This window comes from Protopterus annectens, chromosome 10.part0 (assembly GCF_019279795.1).
Source record: "Protopterus annectens isolate FY-2018-M chromosome 10.part0, PAN1.0, whole genome shotgun sequence".
Taxonomy (NCBI): Eukaryota; Metazoa; Chordata; order Ceratodontiformes; family Protopteridae; genus Protopterus; species Protopterus annectens.
Genome location: NC_056744.1, coordinates 1115416411 through 1115442988, shown reverse-complemented (window position 1 = coordinate 1115442988; position 26578 = coordinate 1115416411). Strand labels below are relative to the sequence as shown.

The following is a 26578-nucleotide window of genomic DNA, read 5'->3' as shown; positions in this document are numbered from 1 at the left end:
TAAAAATAAAATAAAAAGAATGGAGCTCTCGAAGCCTGGCTAATATAAGTATCAGAGTTAAAGAGAAAATATTGTACAAAAACTAATTTGTAAATCACAAGTCCAGCACTAAAGAAGGAGAAAGCCCCTTCTGGAATCTATCACCATATTAGATGCTAGAAATTGAGTAACATCTTAGATAAGTGTTAATAAGCTAAGAATTACCGATTGGCTAGATAAGAGGGACCGAGCTAGTAAAGATGTGCAGCAGGCAAGGGTGATAAAGGATAATGAGGGAAACATACTCACAAGCGAGGAGAGTGTGTTGAGCAGATGGAAAGAGTACTGAGTAGTGAATGAAGAGAATGAGAGGGAGGGAAGGTTGGATGATGTGTGGATAGTGAATCATGAAGTGCAGTGGATTAGCAAGGAGGAAGTAAGGATAGCTATGAAGAGGATGAAGACTGGAAAGACTGTTGGTCCAGATGACATACCTGTGGATGCATGGAGATGTTTAGGTGAAATGGCAGTGGAGTTTTTAACCAGATTGTTTACTGAAATCTTGGAAAGTGTGAGGATGCCTGAGGAATGGAGAAAAAGTGTTTTGGTACCGATTTTTAAGAATAAGGGTGATGTGCAGAGCTGTAGTAAATACAGAGGGATTAAACTGATCAGTCACAGCATGAAGTTATGGTAAAGAGTAGTGGAAGTGAGGTTAAGCAGGGAGGTGATGATTAGTGATCAGCTGTATGGTTTCATGCCAGGAAAGAGCACTACAGATGGGATGTTTGCTCTGAGAGTGTTGATGGAGAAGTACAGAGAAAGTCAGAAGGAGTTACATTGTGTCTTTGTGGACTTAGATAAAGCATATGACAGGGTGCCTAGAGAGGAGTTGTGGTATTGTATGAGGATGTCAGGAGTGTCAGAGAAGTATTTAAGAGTGGTACAGGATATTTACGAGGGTAGTGTGACAGCGGTGAGGTCTGCAGTGGGAGTGATGGATGCATTTAAGGTGGAGGTGGGATTACATCAAGGATCAGCTCTGAGCCCTTTCTTATTTGCAATGGTGATGGACAGGTTGACAGATGAGATCAGACAGTAGTCCCCGTGGACTATGATGTTTGCAGATGACATTATGATCTGTAGTGAAAGTAGGGAACAGGTGGTGGAGACCCTGGAGAGGTGGAGATATGCTCTAGCGAGAAGAGGAATGAAGGTCAGCAGGAATAAGACAGAATATATGTGTGTGAATGAGAAGGAGGATAGAGGAATGGTGAGGATGCAGGGAGTACAGGTGGCAGAGGTGGATGAGTTTAACTACTTGGGATCAACAGTTCAGAGTAATGGTGAGTGTGGAAGAGAGGTGAAGAAGAGAGTACAGGCAGGATGGAGTGGATGGAGAAGAGTGTCAGGAGTGATTTGTGACAGATGAGTACCAGTAAGAGTGAAAGGGAAGGTCTACAAGAGGGTAGTGAGACCAGTTATGTTATATGGGTTGGAGACAGTGGCATTGACAAAAAGGCAGGAATCAGAGCTTGACGTGGCAGAGTTGAAGATGTTAAGATTTGCACTGGGTGTGACAAGGATGGACAGGATTAGGAATAAGTATATTAGAGGGTCAGCCCAGGTTGGAAGGTTTGGAGACAAAGTCAGAGAGGCAAGATTACATTGGTTTGGACATGTGCTGAGGAGGGATGCTGAGTATATTGGGAAAAAGATGCTAAGGATGAAGCTGCCAGGTAACAGGAAAAGAGGAAGGCCTAAGATAAGGTTTATGGATGTGGTGAGAGAGGACATGCAGGTGGTTGGTGTGACAGAGCAAGATGCAGAGGACAGGAAGAAATGCAAACAGGTGATCTGCTGTGGTGACCCCTAATGGGAGCAGCTGAAAGAAGAAGAAGAAAAACAAGAAATCAGACCAACGAAAGAAAAAATGGTGAAAAAAGGACCGGTGAATATAGGGGAGAATGTGGAATGCAAGTCATTACACAGTGGATAACGCATCCATAACAGAGGCTCCTAAACAACGGGGCCATAATTCACATAGCAATAGCTGATGGAAATTTGACAGACTTCTACTTCTGGAAAATCAAAGAAGACAATGAGAAGAGAACAAACCCATGGGATAATTACCAGCGCCAAACAATGATGAAATTAACTCCAATGGGACAATGTGAAAGGGACTACCAAAGGCAGTTAAATGGGTAAACCAGTTATATGTGTAGGGCTAAGTACAAAATATGCATTACACAGCTAATATGAAGAGTCATAACCAAAATGACCGATTTCAAAGTCCCAAGTATGACTGCTAGGAGGAAAAAGCATGACATATAAAAGTAAAACCAAATAAGCAAAATGTGACTTTTATATTAACCCACAAACCTGGAGAAGGAACTCTAACACCATGTAAGCATTAAAACATCACCAAACAAAGGGAAATAATGCAACACAGAGCAGGGAACTTGTATGAAGATAAGGACATTTTGAAATGGCAGGGGGGAGACTTAAATTACTCTAAGCCCAGTTTTAAAAAGCTAAGAAAAAAAATTGTAAAAGTTCATAAGTATATTTAGAAAATCAGATACCTATCACTGTCTGTTAAACCCAGGACCCATGCATGCAATTTCTGTAATATTAGACTAAGTACATAATCACAATGCTAGTAACCAAAATGTAGCAGTGATAGTACCTACACTATGTAAAGTAAGTAATACGTTGCAAATAGCATAAAAAAGTGAAAAAAGTAAAATGAGAATAGAAATATAATAGGCAACAATGTTTGAATCCAGTAAGTAAAAAAAAAAACTGTTAGACTGATAGCATAGAATTTGTATGGTCAAGTTTTCTAAGCATGAACATGCATTTATTGACCATATGGTCATTTAAACCAAGGAGACTGTAAGTCCTAGCCAGCTTTGTCAAATGAGTTCTTTGGTTTCAAGAATGGTATCAATGACATCAGTGTCTTCGTTCCTGTTCTTGGGGGGGGGGTCACTTGTAAAACATGAAACATAGTCCAACACCTTTCATCACAATGAAGCTTGACCATAAGCATGCTGGCATCTGAAAGCTTTTGGAGAGGTCTTCCCAACATAACAATTTACACATGCTTGGTAGGTGGCAACATAAACAATATCCGTGAAATAAAAATAACCGATCATTAGGACTTGAGTTTTACTGTCAGAGGTGCAATAAAATAATCAGTATTACTGAGGTATCTGCAAAAAGTAATGTTCTCACAGGAAAAGATACCTAGGATGTGGAATTAGTCATGCACCTGTTAGTCATTGTTCTCAAACCACCAGCTATGTCTTTACTTCTCTCGTGAATAAGCAGGTCTTTTTTTACAAGGCTAGTACTTTCTTTATTTTCTCTTTCTCTCTTTCTTACTTTATTGCATCTGTTGACCAGGAAAGTCAAACTGGGCAAGAACCCCTTTTCAGTGGAGACCTGGGGAGAAAGGCTACAAACATACATGATAAAATACATTACAATGAAGAAAATAAAGGTATATAGACAAGTATTAGCTGTACAATTATGTACACAGTGCAAACTACTATACACAAAGTGTTGGCTATACATGAGATAATCATCGTAAAGTACAATGCATTGCAAACAGATTCACAAGAATACACATAGCTAATGACATGCCTCTCAACTTCTTAGCAGAAGATATCAGAACACAGCTTGACATAAAGGGGTACAAATGCCCAGAAATAGGGACGGATATTAAATATTGTTCTTACAAACTTAGAGAGTTGCTACAATAACAGGATTTCTGTTAGCATGCATTTTTTGGAGGATATGAAGTCTTAAACTCAAATGCATAGCATTATTTAGTAACTTCAATCAATCCTCAGATCATCCCAGTGATTAGCCAGAAGAAAACACAAATTTTATGAGGAACAGTCAAAAATATGAGGCAAAACCTTGGCCATTCTGTGAAAATCTGGACAGCTGAGGGGTAACATTCATCAGTGCTTTTATGTGTCTGTGCATCATGGGCATTTATTAGGAGGGGAGCATGTTAGGAAGTTTATAAAGTTTGTGAGGGGGCATAATAGTTTGGGCATAGCTACTGTCTACATCTGTCTATCAGGGACATGGCAGCCAGACCTGGGTGAATTTCCAATTTCCCAACCATTGGTCAACGTTATGCGTAAATAGAGTTATGAATGGACTCTGTTTCACATGGATGGAGAGCCCGTTCCAGAGCATGGGGGTCCTCTGAGACACATATCTACCTTGCCAATATGTCCAATTTGTGCTACAAATAAAATGTAAATCCTTAGGACTAGTGTATCTGATGATGTTCATTTTGTGGATATGCAAAAGATCCATCAAGAGCTGGATCTGTAGATGCCTTATATGCCAAGCACAGCTCACCCCATAGTAACCTGTAGGAGACAGTGTATATGTACAGAGATAAGGCTTTAAGGTGATCCATATAGGGAAATGTGTTTATACCTGGATTCTCCTGGTTTGTAACCTTTCTGGGCATTCCATCTGCTGCATACGCCTGGTCAGGTACATGCCAAAGGGGACATTATACTCAATGACTGATCTGATAAAGGTCAAATAAGGTAACACTATGACTTCCTTGGCCTTGAAGCCATGCCCTTACTTATAAGTTGTGCACCTGCAATAATTTTCTTACTGTCTTGGCCACATGTTGGTCAAAGGCCAGATTACTGTCTATATACAGTATGTTCCCAGATCCCAGACTACAGTGTGAACTCTTAGGGGGTGTTTTTTTCAATCAAGTAATTAGCCTGGGACGCCTTTTTCCCAAAACAGACTACAATGCATTTCTTGGCAATGAGATTTAGTCCATGACTTCAGCAGCACCAGTCATTTGTCGGTGTTAGACCCTCTTGTAAGATGTTTGTATCATGAGGGGAAATCTATGATAGCTTTCAATTTGCAGACACCTGTGAACACTTTTAGCCAAATGCCCTTGACATTACCTTTTACCTCTGAGAAGTAGATGTTAAATAGGAGTAGTCCCAGCATTTAGCTCTGAGGTACCCTGCTGGTCACTGGTCTCTTAGTGGAGGTCTTCTCACCAGTCCTGACTTCCTGTGTCCTGTTGGTGAGGTAGCTGGTTATTCAATGAGTTATGTAGGGTTTAGGCCCAGTTCAGTGAGTTTTTTAGCTATAACTTAGTACCTTAGACAGATCAAGGTAGGCAGTTTACACCATTTCTCCTAATCTATTGCCTTGGTGACTTTCTGAAAGAAGTTCACCAGGTTTAGTAGTGATGACCTTCTCTTGACAAAGCCAAACTGGTTTGGGTCCAGTGTCTGAAGGTTGCCTATGTCTTTGTTTATCATTTCCATGATAATTCATTCTACAGCTTTGCATAATAGACTGGTCAGACTAATAGGTGTGTAGTATCAGAAGTCAGTTAATGGTCCACCCTTGTGAAGTGGGATAACTGATGCAGTCCTCCATTCTTTTGGTACAAAGCCTCTTTTGAGGCTATAGTTGAAAAGTGACTACAGTATTACTGACAGGTCATGTTTCATGCTATTTAGAAGGCATTCTGAAATACTTTTGGGGCCTACTGGGCTGTGTTTTTGGCTTTAGTGAGCTACATGAGGACTTGTTCTCTGCTTTTAGTTGGGGGTTTATGCTAGTAGGCATTTCACAGGGGAGGCACAGGGGTGAATTTTGAGCTGATTTTGTCAGCCAGCATATTTGCTATGTCTCTCTGCTTTGAAAGTGGCACCACTTACCACCAGTTCAGCAAACGTCTGTATGCTATTTTTGAGGCGATGGACATAACTGTAAAAGGCTAAGTGGTGGTACCTTGACTTCATAAGTGGCCTTGTTGGATGTAATTAGTACTATTAATTTCCTGTTTAGCTTAGCAAGCTCTTATCATTATGGGAGTTGTTATTTTTAATTTTAGCCATGACTTTGTTCCCATTGTTATAAACCCTATTATGGTCAAATCATCCAGTGTGGTTTCTTTTCAGAGCTTGCTTTGGGCTTATTTATAGTAGTTACAGCAGCCTCTATGCAACCATTTACATGGTTATACAAGATTTCTATGTACAATTCTGATTAGGCTGCTGTGAAATCAGGGTTATGAGGGGCAATGAATTTTGACAAACTATCGCTTAATAGGAAGTAGTTTGCTATGAAAAAGTTTCTAACTGTTAAAGCATTTGCTGGCTTTATTGAGTTGATTTTTATTTTGAAAGAGACAGTTTTATGGTCCAACCTCACCAATGAGCATGTAACACTGGAGGATATGCAGTACACTCCCATCCTGGTGAGTACCAGGTCCTGTATCTTTGAATTCTGATGGGTGTTTGGAGTCTATAGAGGGGTAGTTAAAGACTCACACAAGCAGGCTATTTGCTTTAATGGTGAATGTCTCCAGTAAGTCTTGGTAAGAGCTCTAGGATTCTTGGACATAGATGGTGACCTATAGCTTACTAGGATATGGTATGGGACGTTGTCTATGGTGATTTGAATGTGGATAAACTCTAAGGCATTATCCTGTTTAACTAACCTAGAGGTATAGTTGTTGCTAATGTAGATCAAGTCTCCTCCATCTTTTGTCCCTGCCTGTGCAACTGATAGTCTAAATGGGTGGAAAGCACTGAAACCGTGCACTGCTAGAGTACGTTCTGCATATTTAAACCATGTCTCCTTAATGGCACACATGTCTATATTCTCCAGAGTGAGGAGAGCTTGTAGGGTGAGGAGTTTCTTGTTTAGGCTCATAGCATTGAGCAACAAAACTTTTAGGTTTATTAGGATTTTATTCATTTTGTCAACAGATTTGTCAATTCGGCATTGCCTAAAAAAGACTCTACATCGGGAGGATAAAGATTTAGTCAATATTTGGAAACCTAGTGGGGACAGCTGCAGACCATCCATTCTAAAGAACCTGGTTTGTTAACCATGTCCTACCATGCTGAAAAATATTGAATCCCCTGGCAAGGCACCAGAAACTAAGCCAATTATTGAAGTACATCATATTTTGTTCTTATTGCAGCATCATCTTTGGTGAAGGTAGAATGCTGCTCAGTGTAAGGTGCATACCCACCTGAGACACATATTCAAAGAGACCAATAATGTTTCTTTATATAATCCAGGGAGATAAGTCTCAGATCATTAATACCCACATGGATTTTGATAGAATTATACTGGTGTCCGTGGTGTAGAGACTTGACTGAATGTATAACTTGGCAGCTCCTAGCTCCAGATAAGCTACTAACTGTTTTCTTCTCCTTGTTTACTCTGGCGAATGGGGCATCTGAGTGTCATACAATTGAATCCATAGGTTCATAGGTTAGTACTAAGCTAACTGTCCTTGCGAGCCATTGTAAGCCTAGCCAATTACCCCTTGTGAGACTCAAATCCTGTACCCCTTCCCAACCCTGATGACAAGAGTCCTGGGTAATATGTTTGCCTGTCTTATGCGCTTTGGTCTTGGGCTCCATGGGGTGTAGGTGTCTTGAGTGGTGATAAATGTTGCTTTTGATGAGTGCTTTAGAGATTACTGAGGATGGCTTAGGAGGTCTTTGGTGTTTGGAAAGATTGCTTTTTAGTGCCTAAGCATAAGTTGGTCTATGTATGTATGCTGGATACTAAGTGCAATGGATATAGTGTTTGTGTTCTTGACAACCTTGTCTGCATGTGGGATTTTTGGTCATGTGAAATTTTGTATATGCTTCAATTGCATACTGTGTTTGTTTATTTAAGGTTAAGCATTTTACTGTGAGAGGTACAATTATAAGTGAATATAACCTCAAGTTTCACAGATGCAAAGCTATGTCTTGTTAAGATGTTGCTTCAGCTTAACTCTAAATGAGTGTGTTGTTTCAATCTGCCATAAGCAAAGTGGTGAAGAGTTCCAATGTTTTAGATAAGCAGTGACAGTACAATGTATCATCTGCAAAATGATTAGATTTGATTATTATAAGCAGCAGTTTATTGGCTGACCAAAGTGCTCAGTATGGAGAGTAAGGGTAGGTAAGGAATTCTAGGTTAGGACATAGTTCAGGTTTATAAAGAAGTTTGTGAATTACTTGTAGCTGAGAGTACGTAAGGACATGTGAGAGTTCTATCCAGTTTAGGTTCTTTATACTCAAACAGTGGTGAGATCTATGGGGCATGTTTGCAGCAAATTTTGGTATTTTGTTTTAGTGTTTCTGATGTTTCTAGGTTGCAGAAGAGCTTAGGTTTGCTAGAAGTGGAAAGGCACACAGAGGGTTGAGAGGAGGAAACCAGTGGCAATAGTACACCTGACTGTGTCTGTGAGGACACTGCCTAAATCTTAGCATATCTTTTTTACAACTTGAGATACATGAACACCAAATTTCATTTGGCTGTCTATGGTCAATCCGAGTGGTTTGGTGTGCGTCATTAGATCAAGTTTGATATTTTTTGAAGTTATAGAGAAAAAGTGTTTTTAGTAAGCTAGTTGTTTGGGGATGAATGACACCAACTTGGTTTTACTGGGTTTGAGGTGTAGGAAGAGAAGCATTGTTGCGTTATTTGCTGCAGGCTAGGTAGGATTTTTGCCACTCATATCAATGTAGAGTCATCTCCATACTATATTACAGAGGCATGTATGGAAGTAGTATGTAGGTCATTTATGAAGAAGCTTAACAGTAGGCGACCTAGTACTGAGCCTTATGGGACACTTAGGGTTATAGGGAAGAAGGAAGAGAAATTGTTTTCCAATACTACACCCTGCTGTCTACTTGTTATTAGCCATGAAGCCATTTGCTTGAAGTCTGTGAATCCAAATAGTGAAAGTTTGTTCAGGAGTATTTTGGGGGGCAGACATTGTCAGAACCTTTTGATAAGTCAAAGACGAGGGTAGCTGCTAGGTTATCTGAGTTTCTAAGTTGATTATCTGTGTTGGTGTAGTAAACAGGGGTGTAGCAGTACTGTGGTGTGGTGTGAAGCCATGTTTCATTGGAAGCGGGAGTTTGTGCTTTAAGGATATTGTTAAGAAGCTGGGAGTGAATATACTTTTCTCGGAATTTTGAAAGAGATAATAACATTTTTCTAAAGTTGAGGTACATAATGTTGTTTTATGCAGGAGTTAATTAGAATGGATACTAGATAAGTCACTGCATCTACAGTAATTCTGATATACTGTTGAAGTAAGTAATCAGAGGCTAAGTTGGTAGGTTTTAACTTTTTTTAAAGAATTTTTGATGAAGGAAGTGGGGACTGTACTGAAGGAAAAGGCATTGGGTTGACCGGGGAGTTGTGCTTGAGTTGCTGTGCTTGTGGTGGAAGTATGTGTAATGAGAGAGGCTACTGTTTTAATAAAAACAGGAGTTCATAGGTCCATAGGTTCATAGGTAGGTACTAGGCTATCAGCCCAAGGGCCTATGTAAGCCTAGCCAGCAAGGTTCCATAGCTTACGCCAGCCAAGAAAGTTATTTTCCTGTGCCACTGTCGAGCAGAGCCACAGAAGTGATCCCGGGGTGTATTTCCTATTTCCCATCCACTCATCAAGCTTCTCTTGAAGAGTGCTAATGAAGAACTTTGCTTGACATAGATGGGTAGCTTGTTCCAGAGTATAGGAAGTCTCTGGGACAGGAATCTATCCCTCCAGCATGTCCTGTTTATTGTGGTGACAAGATTTAAGTCCCTAGAGCGTATAGCTCGGAGGGATTGGGATTTTTTTAGGTGTAGCATGTCCAACAGCTCTGTGTTTGACATAACTTTATACGTTAGGCAGAGATTACCTTGGAGTATGCTACGGAGTAAAGCTGGAGTTTTTTGAGGTGATCAGTGTAGGGCAGTTGTTTGAGGCCAGTAATCCTCTTTGTGAGGTACTTCTGTGGCCTTTCCAGCTGCTGCAGATGTCTTGTGAGGTACATTCCAAAAGGGGCGTTGTACTCTATAATGGGTCTAATGAGTGACAAGTAGAGGGGAACAATGACCTCTTTTTTCCTGGATGAGAACCCTTTTATGAATTAGGAGTCTATGCTTCCAGTTAGGACAGAGGTGGAAGGACATGGTTAGGAGGTCTTGCCTGAATGTAGAAGGTCATTGACTGATTTCCAGAAGAGTTCTGAGTGGGAGATAAATTTATCTTGACATTTTGCATAGAAGTTTTTGTTTTGTCGTTTTAAATATAATGTTCCACTTATTTGTGTTACTTGTCTAAGGTGTTAAATGCATGTGGGTGTTTTATTATGGGCCCATTTGTTTCAGGGATTGTCTCTATATTTCATAATTATTTTGGTATTTTTTGATAGCTATGGGGAGGGGTTAGATTTGATTCTTTTTGTTCTTACGGGTGCCAGTTTGTTGAGTGTGTTAAGAAAGTTTTTCTTGAACTTCATCTAGGGGCAAGTCTTTTAATACATTCCAGTTGAGATGTTGTATGGTAGAGATAAAGTTATCACTCTGGAAGTTGGATAGTTTTTTACTTCTTTATATTGGTGCTTGGATGCTAACTGGGTTTGCTGTTTGTTTAGATAAGTTGCTCGATTATCACTGAGGAAGCTGGGCATGGTACCATAGGATGCATACATACCTCTCAACTGTACAGAGTTTTGCAGAATGTCCATATTTTTGCTTCATATTTTTGGTCTGTTTCTTGCAAAATTGTGTTTTTTTTTTGTCAAATCATCAGCAAATCATTGAGGAATGGAGTCAGAAAATAATGGCAGCTGTTTGAGTTGCAGACTTTATACCTTCAGAAAATGTATGTCAATGCAAAACCTGTTATTCTACTAAATTTCTAAGTTTGTAAGAGCAATATTTAAAATTGTCCCTCTTTTTTGGCCTTTGCCCCCATCCCCCCATTATTTCTGGCTTTGTCCAAATTTATTACTCTAAGAGCTTGAAAGGTATGGAAGCATATGGTACTTAGAAAACTCTTCCTATCTCTAGTTATCTTATAATAAATAATAAGTTTGATTTCTCCACAGTTTATGTAAAGGAAATGCAATTGCTCTGCTGTTTCTTGAAGAAAAGAGATTCTTCACCATGTTCTGTTTCTCATGTAGAGACAACAACAGTAGAGATGTCCACTTCTTTAAGCACAACAGCAGCTGGGGTGACTCTACTGTCAAGCCTTTTGTGGATTACTGCATCTAGTATATCCATTACATATTTTTCAGTATACCTCTCTTCAAAATTTCAAAATTTGTAATTTAAATTCATTCATATTGTTGTGGGAAATGATAAGGGCATACTCTCTGATTTTGGCTCTGATTTATGCTCTGTTTCTTCTAGTCATGCCTAAACCTGTTGGGATTTGAAGAAAATGAGGTGGATTACACTTAATAAATATTGACATTCATTGGAGTTATACACCTTTTACTTCAGAAAATGCATGTTAATCACATTCTCTCATTCTGTAATTTTTTCAAGTTAATAGTACTAATAATTTTTAAAAACTGTTCCAGATTTAGGGCATTTATCCCAGATTATTTCTGAATTTGTTCCTGATTCTAGAGGTAACAGATTCAGAGCTATGGTCAAGGTCACTGGTCCCTTATCCTCTGGGCCTGTGATTTAATAATATTCTTTGTGTATATAGTACGGGTATATTCTTCTTCCATGAAGACAGTTGTCAGCTGTGGTGGTTTCCTGTGTATGCCTGTGTGCAGGTATGGATCTGCAAGTATGTTAAAACTGTCATATCTAGGAATGTGATTTTTGGGGAAAATGAGTGCAGAGTAAATTTGAGGAAACTTGTGAAATTGCTAATGCAGTTGTAAAACAAAGTAAATTCATAAGTCATCCTTTTTCATGCCCTAAAAATACCATCAGTAAAGTAGAGAAGGCACTGCATGTCAGTCTATAAAGGGGAGTCTTCAACATGGTCTGTTTCTCATGTGCAACAACTAGATCATCAAAGGCAAGAGAACATAGCTGCCACCATTGCAACCCCACCTCATAAACATGAAAAAGTTATTGTCAAGCACAAGGCCCAGTACATTTTCAGTGATGTTAAGGTAGCCAGGTGTCCAGTAGTAATCATATTCTCATACTAGAACAGTCTTTTAATAACCATAATGTTATTAATCTGAAGCAATGTAATATAAAGTAACTCCACATTTATAGTTACTAGCAGTCAGTCATGCTGTGTTGTGAAATCTCTGATCTTAGGAATACAATCTAGAGAGTCCAAAATGAATAGATTTTGTGTTATTACTTGAGATTTCAAGATACATTTCAGATATATGGCTATGGGCTTTGTTATACATCCCATACTGGTGACCACTGGACATTACAGCAGATTCTGCTTGTTCTTGTAGGGTTTGGTATGACAAAGGAGTGATCTTGGGGCGCTCTGTGTGAAAAAATTCTTTAGATTTTGTTGCAAAGCATCTTACTTCACTAGGTTGTGTAACAACTTATTTAGTTTGGTTTAGACACATTCAGTTTTTTTCAGGGACACTTAGGTTTCTGAGAAAGTGCAGTATTTTGCAGACAACTGATACCTGAAAAGAAAGAGTGAGAGAGAGAGAGAGAGAGAGAGAGAGAGAAATACACTAGACTCCCTCTTATCGCTGGGAACTGACCTTAGGCTGGATAAACGAATGGCCGGTTAATCAGAAAAAGCATACAAAATAGTATTTATAAGTTGTAACCACCTATCACTCCATACAGATTTTAAATATTGCTGTTATAGACAGTTATAGAAAGTTGCTGGAATAACAGCATTTGTCTCAGCATGCATTTTCTAAAGGACAGACGAAGCCTGAAACTCAAATGTACAGACTCACTATTTATTAATATTATATCTGAGAAACTTGTGGTTTGCTAGACAACCAAACATTTTGAGGAAGGTAGACAAATCACATGGTGCAAAAATCTAGAATTTCTATGTAAATCTTGATAGTGGAGACAGGCAAGATTGCACTAAAGTGTCAAGACTACCAGTACAGTACCAGCCATTCACTCATATTCATTTCACAGTACCATGCAGTCACTTACATCCATTTCACTCACACACACACACACACACACACACACACACACACACACACACACACACACACACACACACACACACACACACACACACACACACACACACACACACACACACACACACACACACACACACACACACACACACACACACACACACACAGCATTTGCCAATTGTCAGCCCACTCCTCTGCTCCTATATTTTCTTTTTGGAGAGTAGTGACTTACTAGTAATCAATGTCTTAGTCCGAGTCATCTGGTCCATTCCACTGACTGGGCACTGTTGAGATATGCACAGCTAAGCCAAACCGAGTTCAACGATCAGTCCGCAACACTAAGTAAAACTTTTCTGTTTGTCTGGGCATCCTGGCAAGTTGGTGTCACCTCAGTCTCTGGGCTGGTGGTGGAGTTGATGCTGCAGCATGGCTTTACAGGCAATTTTAAACCTGCTGCCTGCACCAACTGCTGAGCTGGCCGAATGATTGCCAAGTTGGTTGGGGGGAATGGACCAGAAGGGTGGTGGGGATAAATAAGAAACTTAAAGAAATAGATTGTAGCCATGGTACAAGAAGAGAGGCAGGACACCTTTTAAATTTAAAGTTTTAAGCCTGGTTAGCCTGCTGCCTTTAAAAAAGTGCCAGTAGCGACTTAAGTAAAGGAATGTGTACGCACATCCCTACAAGAACAGAAGGAGCCAACCATCATAAATGATGATAATGCACACATGCACCTTGCAGTAACTCAGAAGGAGGAAGTAAACAGAAGGGAGACATCTCTCATCTTATGTATTCAATAAGACGATGAGGGTGGGTGTGCGTTTAAGTCATTTATTAAATACAAACACATCAGGATGGAGAACGGAAGCATAAAACTTAAATAAACTAACTGACTGTACTACATACATGCATGCTTAGACCTTGACTGCTCACTACAATGGCACTCTTGCTAGCACGTGCTCTGTATTTATATGCATATGGCCATAGAATGGGATGGCTCTTAAAGATGCATACGCACTTTGACCTACACCTCCCCTCTTTGACTAACTGGTCATGCAAATAAACGATGACAAACATATGAGCATGCAAATTGTACAAATATATACAAACAATAACAATCAAGTCCAGGTTGCTGTGTATTAAGAGTAGGTCTTGAGATACGACCTGATCTCGTAATGTAATAACTAGAACTAGGCTTAGCAACAGGGTCAGTCACTGGGGAATGTTCTTATTGAGGATTTTTGTCAGACGATGAAATGTTCTCTGGAACAGGAACATTAGACAAATCACACACACACACACACACACACACGAATTTCATGAAGCCCCCAAAATGCTGGCTGAAACAGTGCAAGAGACTAGTCTATCTACCAAGTTAACAGATAGCAAAATAAAAAAAAAAACATAGTGTTGCTCACTCACACACCTGAAACAGTATTTCTACAGGTAGCTGAGTAGAAATTCCCTGAGTGTCTGTTGCCTGAAGCACAAGATGCCAAGGAGCACAACAGCAATCACTGTTTTCCATAGAAAACCACTGCTGGTGTGACTTGTTAAATGTGCACCAGCAGTAGGTTCCTTCATCTGTAGATTTCTACGTTCTTTGAGTTGGTGCAATTGTGGACCCTGAAATTCATACTTATAAGTTTGGGGGTGGGGCTGCAGGAGGAATTGCCCTCTTAAAAAAAAAAAAAAAAAAAACATTTGCAGTTAACTTTTTCACCTTTCTGTATTTTCGGCCTTAGTTTTCAAGGTTTACATACTCACATTGTTGCCATTTGAGGTTTCATAGAAGAAGCAACTGAGACATTTACAGAAAAGCCAAGTATGTTTTCTAAAAAAAAATCGGAAACCTACTTAACTCTGTTATTCTACTGTAGGAAATTAAGAATGAGTGCTACCTCCAATCTTCATTCTGTGGTCCAGGACTTGACAGCATCAATCGCAGCCTGTTGTATGATTCTTAGCAGGTCAAGTTAACCAGACAATTGTTCTAGGACACTCCTGAAAACAGGAACTCGGGCCTAGTTAGTTCACCCTTTAAATAATATAAGTGAATAAATAGCAAAATAAATATCCTGGACTCCACTAGAGGCTAAATTACTGGCTACACCACCAAAACCCTGTTTGATCTCCTCCTCAGTGAAGGTGAAGAAGCACCACCTTTACTATTCCCTTCCAGCCGTGACCACACCTGCATTTGTTGAAATGACAGTCATCCTCATATTGCAGGTGAAAGAGATAGCTGTCCTGCTCCTAAATTTGTTGGACCAGCTAGAGGTATGCAATGTTTTATTGCCACTACTTATCCATTTTATACAAGTCATTATTATCAATACTTATTTATTTACTATAACTTCAAGATTATGGAATATTGACAATCATGTATCCTTTTTTAATGTAAAACTCAACGATGATCATAGAGACTGGGATAAAGCTATCCGAGACAATAGGGAAATCCATTGACGTGTGTGTGTGTGTGTGTGTGTGTGTGTGTGTGTGTGTGTGTGTGTGTGTGGAGGGGTGTGCACATGTCACTGAGTACAACACAGTTGCGCATATGAGTCAGCAATTTAAACAACATCAGTAGTCTATCACACTGAGAAAATCAGCCATTTGGGAAGTGGTTAGTGAAAATAGGTAAATGAAACAAATTATAAAGCAAGCTATCTCCTATGTTTCAGTGCATGTAAGGTGGACTCTGTTTGCCAAAAGAAGGAGTAGACAGCACAAGCACAGAAAAAAGCCAGGAACATTGAAAAAATTTATCAGGGAAAAAACTACCTGCTGGTTATCAGTGACCACAAGGTGTACAATGCAGCTGATGGCCTAAAGAGGATTACAGTAAGAGTACAAGGGCTTTGTACCTTATACCATTAACAGTTGCCGACCACCATGTCAAAAGAGTGCCAGCATTTGATCAGTACCCTACCCCAATAACAAATAAAAATAAACAAACAAAAATATATACATGCATACATACATAAAATGCACTGGTTAGATAAATTGGTCTTAAATTTTGTTAATGATTTTTTGACTAGGATTTGGAACCTTAGATAAATGCAAAAAAAAAAATGTCCAAATGAGCTAGTTCATCATCCAATACATCCTGGCTAAGACGAGAAATAAAACTGAATTACTTATAATGAAAATCCAAGCAAATGTTTTGGTTGTGGGGAGACCGAGCATGAAATGATTCTAGAAAACACGCACAATGTCTGCTAGAGAAAACTGAGGATTTTTTATGGGGAAGAAGTATGATGTTGTGACAACTGCTTTCAAAATAAATACAAATAAAATGCATCTGAAGTACAGTGGTTGTAAAAGCAAAGCAGCACAACTGTCTGAGATGAAAATGGGGAAAACAAAAGAGGAAATTAACAAAAAAAAAAAAGAATGTAAGATTATAAGAAGTATCATTTTTTCCCAATTTTGTATGCCAGAAATCAAAGTTTGATTAGTCATCCTGGACATTAGAGGGGTTGGTCAAGGAAATGGTAAGTGATGGTTGCAGGCCTACTCTCACATCCATGAGAAATTACCTAGTATATCTTTGGTCAGTCTCTAGTAGAGGCTGAGAGTGTTTTACATGCTGACTCCAATGGAGGGAGGTGGAGCGTGGGCAGGTAATAACTTTTTTCATCAAATTATCTAAACGCCCTGAAACCAACTTATCAGAATTCAAAGAACTCAACTACACAAATCTCCTCAAATTCTATGATGAAGTCTTGAAAAATTCACTTAAAAAATCATCAACCCAGACACTGCCTCAGCAAACAGATTTGCAAAGGAATTTTGCACCCACATAAATAAAATATATAGACCCTGTCATCATAATCCGATCCAGACATAGTGGGAAATCTAAAAGCAAACCATCCTGATGGACCACTGACATAAATAAAATACATAATAAAATCAAAAGATCTAAGGACGCCAAAGTTAAGGAAAAAATTAGAAATTTGACTAAGAATTTTTACAAAGAATCTACTAAGACAACCCATGAAAGGGTCGTTGTGTAAAACCTTACCATAACTTTAGATGTCCTTCTCTTCTATATGCTGCTGTATCCATAACACAAGGGAGTCTGCCTTTGGTCAAGTCCTTCTCTTCTATATGCTGCTGTATCCATAACACAAGGGAGTCTGCCTTTGGTGGACTCTCATCTGTCCAGCGATTATACAAAATATAGATGCAACTGCTAGGGTACATGTGGACGTCGGTCATAAACAGACATCGGGTACAAAATGGATGTCAGCACGCAGCTACCTTAGAACTGAATGCCACTGGAATCAGCGACTATGGTGTGGGTACTCAGGAGTCAGGCAAATGTCAGGGGGAAGGCAGGGAGGGAAACTATACAGCAGCATATAGAAGAGAAGGACATCTAAAGTTATGGTAAGGTTTTATACAACAATACTATGTCCTTCTATTCATATGCTGCTATATCCGTAACACAAGGGAGAGTGCAAAAATACCTGTATTATGACTCAGGAGAAGGAACAAAAGCATTTTCTAGAAACCCATGAAGGATGGCTCTGGCAAATCATGCTCTGGCTCTAGAAAGAATGTCCAGCTTGTAGTGTTTGGTGAAGGTATGGACAGAGGACTATGTAGCTGTTTCTAAAATGGCAACTGTATCCAAACCTTTGAAGAAGGCCCCAGAGGAAGACACAGCCCTGGTGGAGTGTGCCTTTACTGGGAAGGGATGCCTTCTGCCATGGGTTGTATAACAAAAGGAGATGGGCTTAGATATCCAGGAGGATATGGATTGCTTGGAAACAGGGTATCCCAGGGCTCTTGGGTGGTACAAGACAAATAGCCTGTCTGATTTATGGATGGGTTTGGTCTTAGCCAAATAGTACCTGAGTTGTCTGTGAACATCTAAGGAATGTAGTATCCTTTCAGCCAGGTTTTGGGGTGAAGGGAAGAAGGTAGATAGGTTGATGGCCTGATTCAGGGACAGCTCTTTGACCACTTTGGGCATGAAGGTAGGGTTGGTACACAAACACACGCTGTCCTTGTGGAAAATAGTAAAAATATGAGAGGCCATAAGGGCTTGCAGTTCTGAAACCCTTCTGGCTGAGGTAATGGCCACCAAGAGTATAGTTTTCCATGTACATTGTTGGAGAGAGCAGTCCTTGGTTGGCTCAAAAGGTGGCAGCGTCAACTTCTTCAGTACAAAATTTAGCTCCTAAGGAGGTGGATGGGCTTCCTTGGAGGTCTGAGGTGCAGAACCACTTTTAGGAAGAGTTTGACTTCCAACCTTGAAGCCAAAGGTGGGGTGAGTGGCAGGCATGCTGAGATGGCAGATAAATGTGTCTTGATGGAGGAATAAGAAAATCCAGAAATCATCAATTCACACAGGAAGGAAAAGACCACTGGGGGTTCTTCTATCAGTGGTTGTATGTTAAGTTTTTGACACCAGACTCTCTTCCACTTTGAAAGGTATGATTTTCTGGTAGTTGGTTTTCTGGCCTCCTGCAAAACCTGAAGCATCTCCTCTGTGTATAGGTGTCTGAAGGGAATCAATGCCCTATCACCCACAGTATAAGGTTCAGAGTGGACAGATGGGAGTGTAAGAGCATTTCCTTCCCCTGTGTGAACAGGTCCATCGGGTGGGGTAACTTATGGTAATTACCCTTGGCTAGATGTCGTAACAGGGAGGACCAGTGCTGCCTTGGCCAATAGGATGTCACCAACAAGATTTGAGGTTGTTCTTTCTAAATTTTCAGCAGAACTTTTTGAATGAGAGTGAAAGGAGGAATGCATAAGCATACATCCCCTTTTTAGGGAATGAGAGGGCATCAACACTCCATGCTTCAGGATGTGGCACCCTGGAGCAGAAGGTTGGAAGCTGTCTGTTCATGGGGGAGGCAAACAGATCCACATCCAGAATACCCCATTGATGGACCAGATCCAGGAACACATCCCTGTTTAGCATCCATTTGTAGGACAGTGTCATGGTCCTGCTTAAGGAATTTACCATCGCATTGTCTGCTTAAGGTATGTAGATGGCTTGGATGTTGACTTGTTTCTCCAAGGCTATTTCCCATGCTTGCAGGGCCAGCCTGCACAAGAAGTAAGACCTTGTCTCCCCATTTGTCGATGTAGTACGGCACAGTGTTACTGTCTGTGAACCACCTCAGCATGCCTGGTAGGAGAAGATGTTTGAACATTTGTAAGGCCGGTATCAGGGCTCTCATCTCCTTGATCTTGATGTGCTCTTTCAGTTAAGTGTGAGCTTATAGGTTCCTCACTCTCCATTCTTCCAAGGTTGTTCCCCACCCTATGTCCGATACATCTGTGTAGAGGACCTGCTTGGGTGGCAAGGATTTATAGGGGTAGGCCTGGGTTGGCTTGAATCTGGGCTATTGACCAATTCAGCTCTCTTAGAAGACATGGTAGCATGGGGACCATGTACTTCAGGGGCTGTAAATGTTGTTTCCAGGTTGTTTTCAAGTACCATTGAAACTTTCTCACGTGAAGCTTTGCCAGGGGTACCATGGGTATGGTATGGTTGATGCCAAGAATCCCAGGATATGAAAAATTCCCTGGCCAACAGAGCTTTGAGAGGTAATAACTCCTTGAAGTAAGACGTGAGGGCCACAATTTTCTCTGGGGGAAGACAAGCCATAATGTTTCCTGTTAGGATGCAGCATCCCATGAGCACATGATCCTGTGAGGGTACCAAGGATGGCTTAGATTTATGGTGAACCCCAGACTTCTCAAGAGGGAGATGGTGATGTCCAGGTGTTGTAGGAGCATTGGGGCTGATGGGGCATGAAAGAGGATATTGTCAAAGTAGGGGAAAAGCTGGATTCCTCTTGTCCTGGCAAAGGCCATGACTTGTGGAAGGCATTTTGTAAACACTCTTGGGGCCGTAGAGAGACCAAATGACAAAGCACAGAATAGAAAATGTGCATAACCCACTGAGAAGTGGAGGAATTTCCTGAAGAGAGGATGGATTGGGATGTGCAAGTAGTTTTCTTTTATATCCAAGGATACTAAGAAAGTCTGGGGAAGGATCAGGGAAAGAAGAGTAGGGAGGGTAAGCATCCAAAAGGAGGGAACTTACAGGAAGGTGTTGAGATGGGACAAATCCAGGATTGGTCTCTAGGGATCTTCTTTCCTGGGGACCAGTAATATCATAGAGTAAAATCCCTATCATCTTACATGTGGAAGGACTTCTTGGATAGTCCCTTGTATGAGGAGTTCCTGAAGAACCTGTGGAAAGAAAACCAGTTGTTCTCGAGGGGGTTGAGAAATGCCTTTGGGGGTAGGTTTGGTCTCCCATGTCATGAAATATCCCTGTTTTATTACAGAGAGGATCCAAGAGTCCTGGGTAACCTGATTCCAAGTCTGGAAGGAGGCAGAAAGAGAGATGCATGGAAAGTGGGTTGTCTGGATCCAGTACCTCGTAGACACAGGCTACAGGCTTGCTTTTAAAGGGTTGTTTGGGAGCAGGAGCAGACCTAAAACAGGGCTGCTATCTGGAATCCTTCTTGCTTTTGGTAGGCATTTGTCTGGCAGGTTTTCTCACAAAGATTGTTTAGGTAGGGTAGTTTCTTTGGAAGTGTTGAGCTGGTGAGACAAAGATGTGTTTCAGATCCTGTAGTTCCTTGCCCTTCTCTCGAAGGTCCTTGAAGAGGTCTGCAGCAGCTAAACCAAATACATTTTTGTTGTCAAGGGGTACATTAAGGAGTTCTGACTTGATGTAATCAGGAAGAGGCTGCAACCTAAGCCAGGAGTATCTCCTGATAACAGACCCCAAGGCACAGCCCTGGATGAGGCCTCTATTGCATCATAACTGCACTTGACAGAGTGCTTGGTTACCTGAGTGCAGGAATTCAAAAAGGTAGATATTTGTGCCCTGTCTAGTGAGTCAAGGAGGTCTCCCAATTGTTTAGTTACATCAGCCAACAGAGCCAGGGGGTATTTGGCCATGTGTGTCTGCTAGTTAATGGCCTTCACTGCTAAGGTAACAGAAGTGTAGACTTTTTTCCTAGGAGCTCCATTAACCTGCTCTCCTTGTCAGTGGGCAGGAGGGAGGTGGAAGGGAGTAACTTAGAAGTTTTGTCTGCAGCCACAGTAATGACTGAAGGGTCTGCAGAAGGAGCTTTGTAAAGGAATTTTAAATCCTCAGGGACTTTGTAGAAACTGCCAGGGTGTATGGGTGCAGGGGGCTGGGAATCTCAGTTTTTGGAAGCAGCCAGAAAGGCATCCAAAAAGGCCGGGTGCACTGGGAGAACAGCAGATGGGTTAGGTGAGTCCATTTGTAAAAGGTCATAATACCTCTTTTGGGTCTCAGTAACCCAACTGCTGTCCCACTTGAAAAATTCTTTCATTTGAGAAATACTTTCCCTGAAGGTAATATCTTTTCCAGGAGAATCTGTGCCATTGGACTCCTCCTCTGGTGATGCATACCCCAAAGAGAACCAATTTGGGATGTGTAAGTGAGGGATTCATCCCTTGATGAATTCTCCACTTCAGAAGAGACTTCCTGGACAAGCTTACCCTTAGTGGTTGACAAAGTAGGGGTCTGGTGTAAGGCCAGGAAGACATTTAGAAGGCCTTGGGTGAAGGTCTGCCAGTCAGGAAGCTGTTCAGAGGCTGCAGGCGTTGGAGAAGGAGCAAAGTGTTTGGTCTTTTGCTTTTGCTTTTTGTATGACTCCAAAGCTGAAGTCTCAGAGATACGGTGAAGAGTCAAAGGGCTGGATGTAGGATGGCACTCCACAATGTCTGTGTGAATGTCCTCTCTAACTAGAATTTGAGAGACCCCATGCGGGCCCTCGGAAATGATGAGCCTAGGTTCACCCTCGGCAACCAATCCAGATGCCTGTGATTCTCTCTGGGACGTGCTCTCGGCTTCTTTAGTGGCTTCCTCCAGGGTACCAGCCAAAGGAAGGTCCAAGGACTCTGGCTCAGACTCCGTGCCTTCACTGGCCTCGAGAGGAACGACAGGAAGAGAGGGCGCAGAAGTCTGTTCAGGCCTTGATTTTTTTGGCCTTTTTCACTGGAGGCACATCCGAGGAACGGGAAGTTGGATCCATAACTTTAGCTAAGCGTTTGAGTCGCTGATTCTCTAAATACAGATTTAATACTGCTAAGATACTTTGGAGGGTTTTGGGGATGAAGGCCTGAAAAATAGTACAAGTAGTGTGGTCGTGTTCTTGGCCTAAGCAAAAGAGGCAGAGCTCATGCAAATCTTTATGTGGAATTTGCCTTGCTTCCACACCTACACTTGCCCTTTCTACCTGATATTAAACCCCAATGTGGTAGCAAAGGTAAAAAAAAAAAAAAGAACAAACTATGGTGTATTTATCTGAAATCAGATAAGACAAGTTCACTTTTCCAAAGGAGCAACAACCGAAGCTGGCAGTCACACAGGCAGCAGAAAAATTCTGAGGTAGGTGCATGCTGACATCTGTTTTGTACCTGACGTCTGTTTATGACCAACATACAGAAAGAGACATGGGATGTCGCACGCATCCTAGCAGTAGTATCTATCTTTTGAATAATGGCTGGATGTACAAGAGTCGACCAGAGGCAGATTCACTTATGTTATGGATACAGCAGCATATGAATAGAAGGACATCACAGGTTGACATCTAAAGCCATGGACAATTATAAAACCTTGTTTAGTTATGTTAGAAAACAACACTTAACAATATACAGAACTTATGTTAAATGACAAAACCAATTCAGAACCAGTGGACATTGCTAATATCATAGCAAACAAATTTAGTGCAAATTTCACCCTTAAGACAAATATCCAAAACCCTACAACCCCTATAGCTTTCAAACAGCCCCTCCCACTAAAGAACATGTACAGAAAGTGCTGTTCAAGACAAAAAACACTTCCTCCATGGGGCCAGATAACATATCTGTTTGATACACGGTACCAAACATGACCAGGTAGAAATCTACAAAAGCTATTTCAATGGAGCCTGTCTACAGACACAGTCTAGTGTACAGCACTAGTGACTCCACCCCATAACGGTGTCTCTATTACTGACCCATAAACTATCAGCCTGACAAGTCTCATTTGTGAGGCCATGAAATACATTATAAAAGACCTGATTAACACTGACATTAAAAATCTCATCTGGCTAAATCCACAGGAATTTAGTTTTGTAAAAGTTAGATCCTGTCTAATGAATCTGGTTAACTTCTTTGACAAGGTAATATAACACGAATTTTTGACAGTGGTTATACTGTACACATAGTTTACCTTGATATGACTAAATCACTTGACAACATCCCACATGCTAGCATAATTAATAAACTCACTGTGTTACAAATAAATCCTTATGCGGTAAGATGGCTAGCAAATTAAGAGAGAACCTAGAAGGTACCTGGCAGGGGCAGTATCAGAGAATATGAAGGTGACAGGTGGGGTTCTACAGCACTCAGTTCTGGGACCATATCTGTTTGATATTTACCTCTCTGACCTACATACTAAAAGTATATGGCTAATCAAGTATGCAGATGACTGCAAACTGTGAGTCATTGTCAATCTCCTCACCCCAGCAAGAACTTACTCTTATAAATGGCAGGTGTACTGAAAGTGAGCTTAAATTAAATACTAAAAATGAACATTGTCACTTTGGCAGACAAACCATCCCTGCAGAATACAACATTGACAATACCTTACTTCAAAATGAAAATGCACTTAGGAACTTGGGAACCTGGGTTGATAATTTCCCCTCCTTTGACCACCATGTAGAAACTTCTTTCAGGAAAACATTCTACCTGGTGCAGCTGACTGCCACATGAATATCATTCAAATCAAAAACGGTTATTGTTCCCTTGTATTCAGCACTGATCAGATCAATTATAGAAAGCAATGCTCTCTTTGGGATGGACATCACCAGTTGAATAAGACAGCTGGAAAGACCACAGAGGTTCCCAACAAAGAGGATCTTAGGCATAATATATCAGAAAAGACTAGAACCACTGTCCCTCTTTTTTGTGTCTTACAGGCTTCACAGAAGAGACCTATGCTTTGCCTGCTGAGCAATGAGTGTCCCACAAGTGGAGAGAGAGATTTGTTACTCAGTATTTCTTTAATCTCTAGAACAGACTGCCCCAGCAGATAATTCAATGTGTGACTTATTATCTTCCTTCAAATAGGACCTGCAAAACTGGATGTTTATTCATAAACTCATCCCGGGTAAGTATGACATAACCCTCCTTGAAAAGAAAGGTAAAGTCTAGTGGGATCTGGCAAGGTACAAATGGTCACAAGACTCTACAACCTTGAACTTCCTATGATTTAAGGAGAGTTGGGCTTTGATCAGCTAAATGACTTCACAAGAACTTGGTGCTGCCCTTGTACCCCCAAAGTAACTCAGTGATGTAAGTCTAAAAAACTAAACTTCAAATATTGATACAAAATACACAATATATAGAAAATATGCATTAACATGAAGTACTTCATTTTACTATTATTAGGCATTAATTTTGTATAGCCTATTCTGTCTATTTCACTGTTTTTTTTGTTTTGTTTTTTTTGTGCAGAATTATTATTTTGCAAGTTAATGCTAGTTTAGAACTCTGAAATACAGAGACAGGCTTGCAACAAGACAACATAAAAACTGAAGCACAACTTTTGTGAAATGATATCACATGTACCTCTTCATATCAACCAAAACATAAGCAAGACTATGTATATAAAACCAGGATGGAGTTGTGCTTTGAGATCTACAGAAAGGCCCTGACATAATGACAAAAAGGGTGTAATATGAACTCTCAAATATGGAATCTGAGTTATTGCATGTACCAGTCTGAAAATACATAAATGGCTTTGCAAAGAGAAGGAGATGGAGAAAAATGATCATTTCACTCTGAGATTGTCATAGCATGACTTTTTTTACATAGGTGGATATAACATTGTTTAAGTAAGAAATAAAATATAGCAGTGGTTCAGGAGGTGCAAGCTGCTTATTTCTTCAGAGAAACAGTGCATCTGGTCTACGAAGTGAAGAAGAGGATAGTGCAGGTTGGTTCAGTAATTATTATTGCGCTATCTATCCTTAATTCTCTTAGAAACACTGCAAAAAAATAATTTTAAGCCACAAAGAAAGGGGAGAGTTTGAGTAAAAAAGAATAATCTGGAACATAACCAATGCTGCTGTCTGAAATGAGCAGCTGCCCCAGGCTACTACATCTCAGGAAGACGTAACAGTCTCATAAGTCCTGGTACTTATTGCCATTTTTAAACTGTCTCAAGGAAACATTCCAACATTTAGAACACTTAGAATGGGGTTATCCATCTTTTAGAACACTTAGTATGCGGTTATCCATCATTTAGAACACTTAGAATGCAGTTATCCATCATTTCTGTTCAGTAGAGCTACAGCTAGATGAACCTGGCTGAAAAGTACAATCACAAGGGAGTCCTTCCCATACTGGAATAGAGATGGAACAATCCCACTGTCCATACACTCACATCACTTACATTATCACTCACAGGATTACTGGAAGAAACCAACGTCTTTGTGGCAGCTGTGTTAGAGGCACTGGTCGTAGCAGCAGGATCAGTGACACGAGCTCTCTTCATTACTGGGCCTTTGATGTTACTCCAGAACACATCATAACTCTGAAGTAATGTTGTTCTGTAAACACAAAAAAGAATGTTCTGTTTCCACACATCCAAAGGAAAACTTGTATACCTCCTCCAAAATAAAACTGCCAAGACAACCTTTTGATCATATTTAATTCAACTGTGTTGGACAAAGCTCCTACAAACATCCTGCAAACATTACTGTATCTGCAAAATATTGATATGACTATCCAAATCCACTAGTGACCTCAGTATCCAGAAAACTCTACTATATTTTATTCACAATATCACTATCTGACCACTTCACCATACCATGTATCCTAATAAGGTTAACGTGATCATAATTGCTGTCTGACCTCCACAGAGATAAACACACATTTGCTTACTACTGATTCATGCCTGGAAGGAATTATTGTGTACATGGATGTCAGTAGTGAGGGTCGATCCTGCTCTACTCCTTGTCTGTGTTCATTGTATATGTGGATGTTAGTAGTGACAACTGACCCTGCTCTCCTTCTAGTCTGTGTTCATTGTGTACATAGATGTTAGTAGTGATGGCCGGCCCTGCTCCACTCCTAGCCTGTGTTGAGTAATTACATGGGCTCAGTTCCATTTCAATTCACTACAGTATTATAGGTGGGACTATAAATGGTGCATAATGAGATACTGTACATCATGTTTGTGGGAGATCAGAGCACTAAACACTGAAAAATATTACCTTACCAGTTACTTACAGCCACCCAAAAAATCGTTTGCTGACAATATTAATTCCTATCAGCAATAAATAAACAAGGCTTATTCTCCAACTTCAGTTTTATTCCTTTACTCCAGTGACTGCAATAGCAATATCTGTAATAAACCAACAGAGAATTTTTCAGAAGCTTCTGGTAACCCAGCTTTACATAATCTTCATTTCTCAAAAGTCAAACCCTGCTGCTATGACATTTCATTGTATTTCTCAGCAAATAGCACAACTGCAATTCAGTAACAAAAAAGTGGAGAAAGCTGAATAAGACAATCACAGCACAAAACACTTTTGTATTCTTACTCCCAGTGTTGCATTCATCTGTAGAAAAATTGTTTGCATGATCATTTCACTAAA

At 40.4% G+C, this 26578-nt stretch overlaps 1 protein-coding gene across 2 annotated transcripts in view; it reads right to left on the bottom strand.

Annotated features, from left to right (window-relative positions):
- Nucleotides 1–26578, bottom strand: part of LOC122813500 (putative ferric-chelate reductase 1) — a 948313-nt gene that overhangs the window by 477647 nt on the left and 444088 nt on the right. For both annotated transcript variants that reach the window (XM_044085846.1, XM_044085847.1), the window contains exon 5: nt 25372–25528. In XM_044085846.1, coding sequence (XP_043941781.1) covers nt 25372–25528 — 157 coding nt within the window. The remainder of the gene's footprint in view (nt 1–25371; nt 25529–26578) is intronic.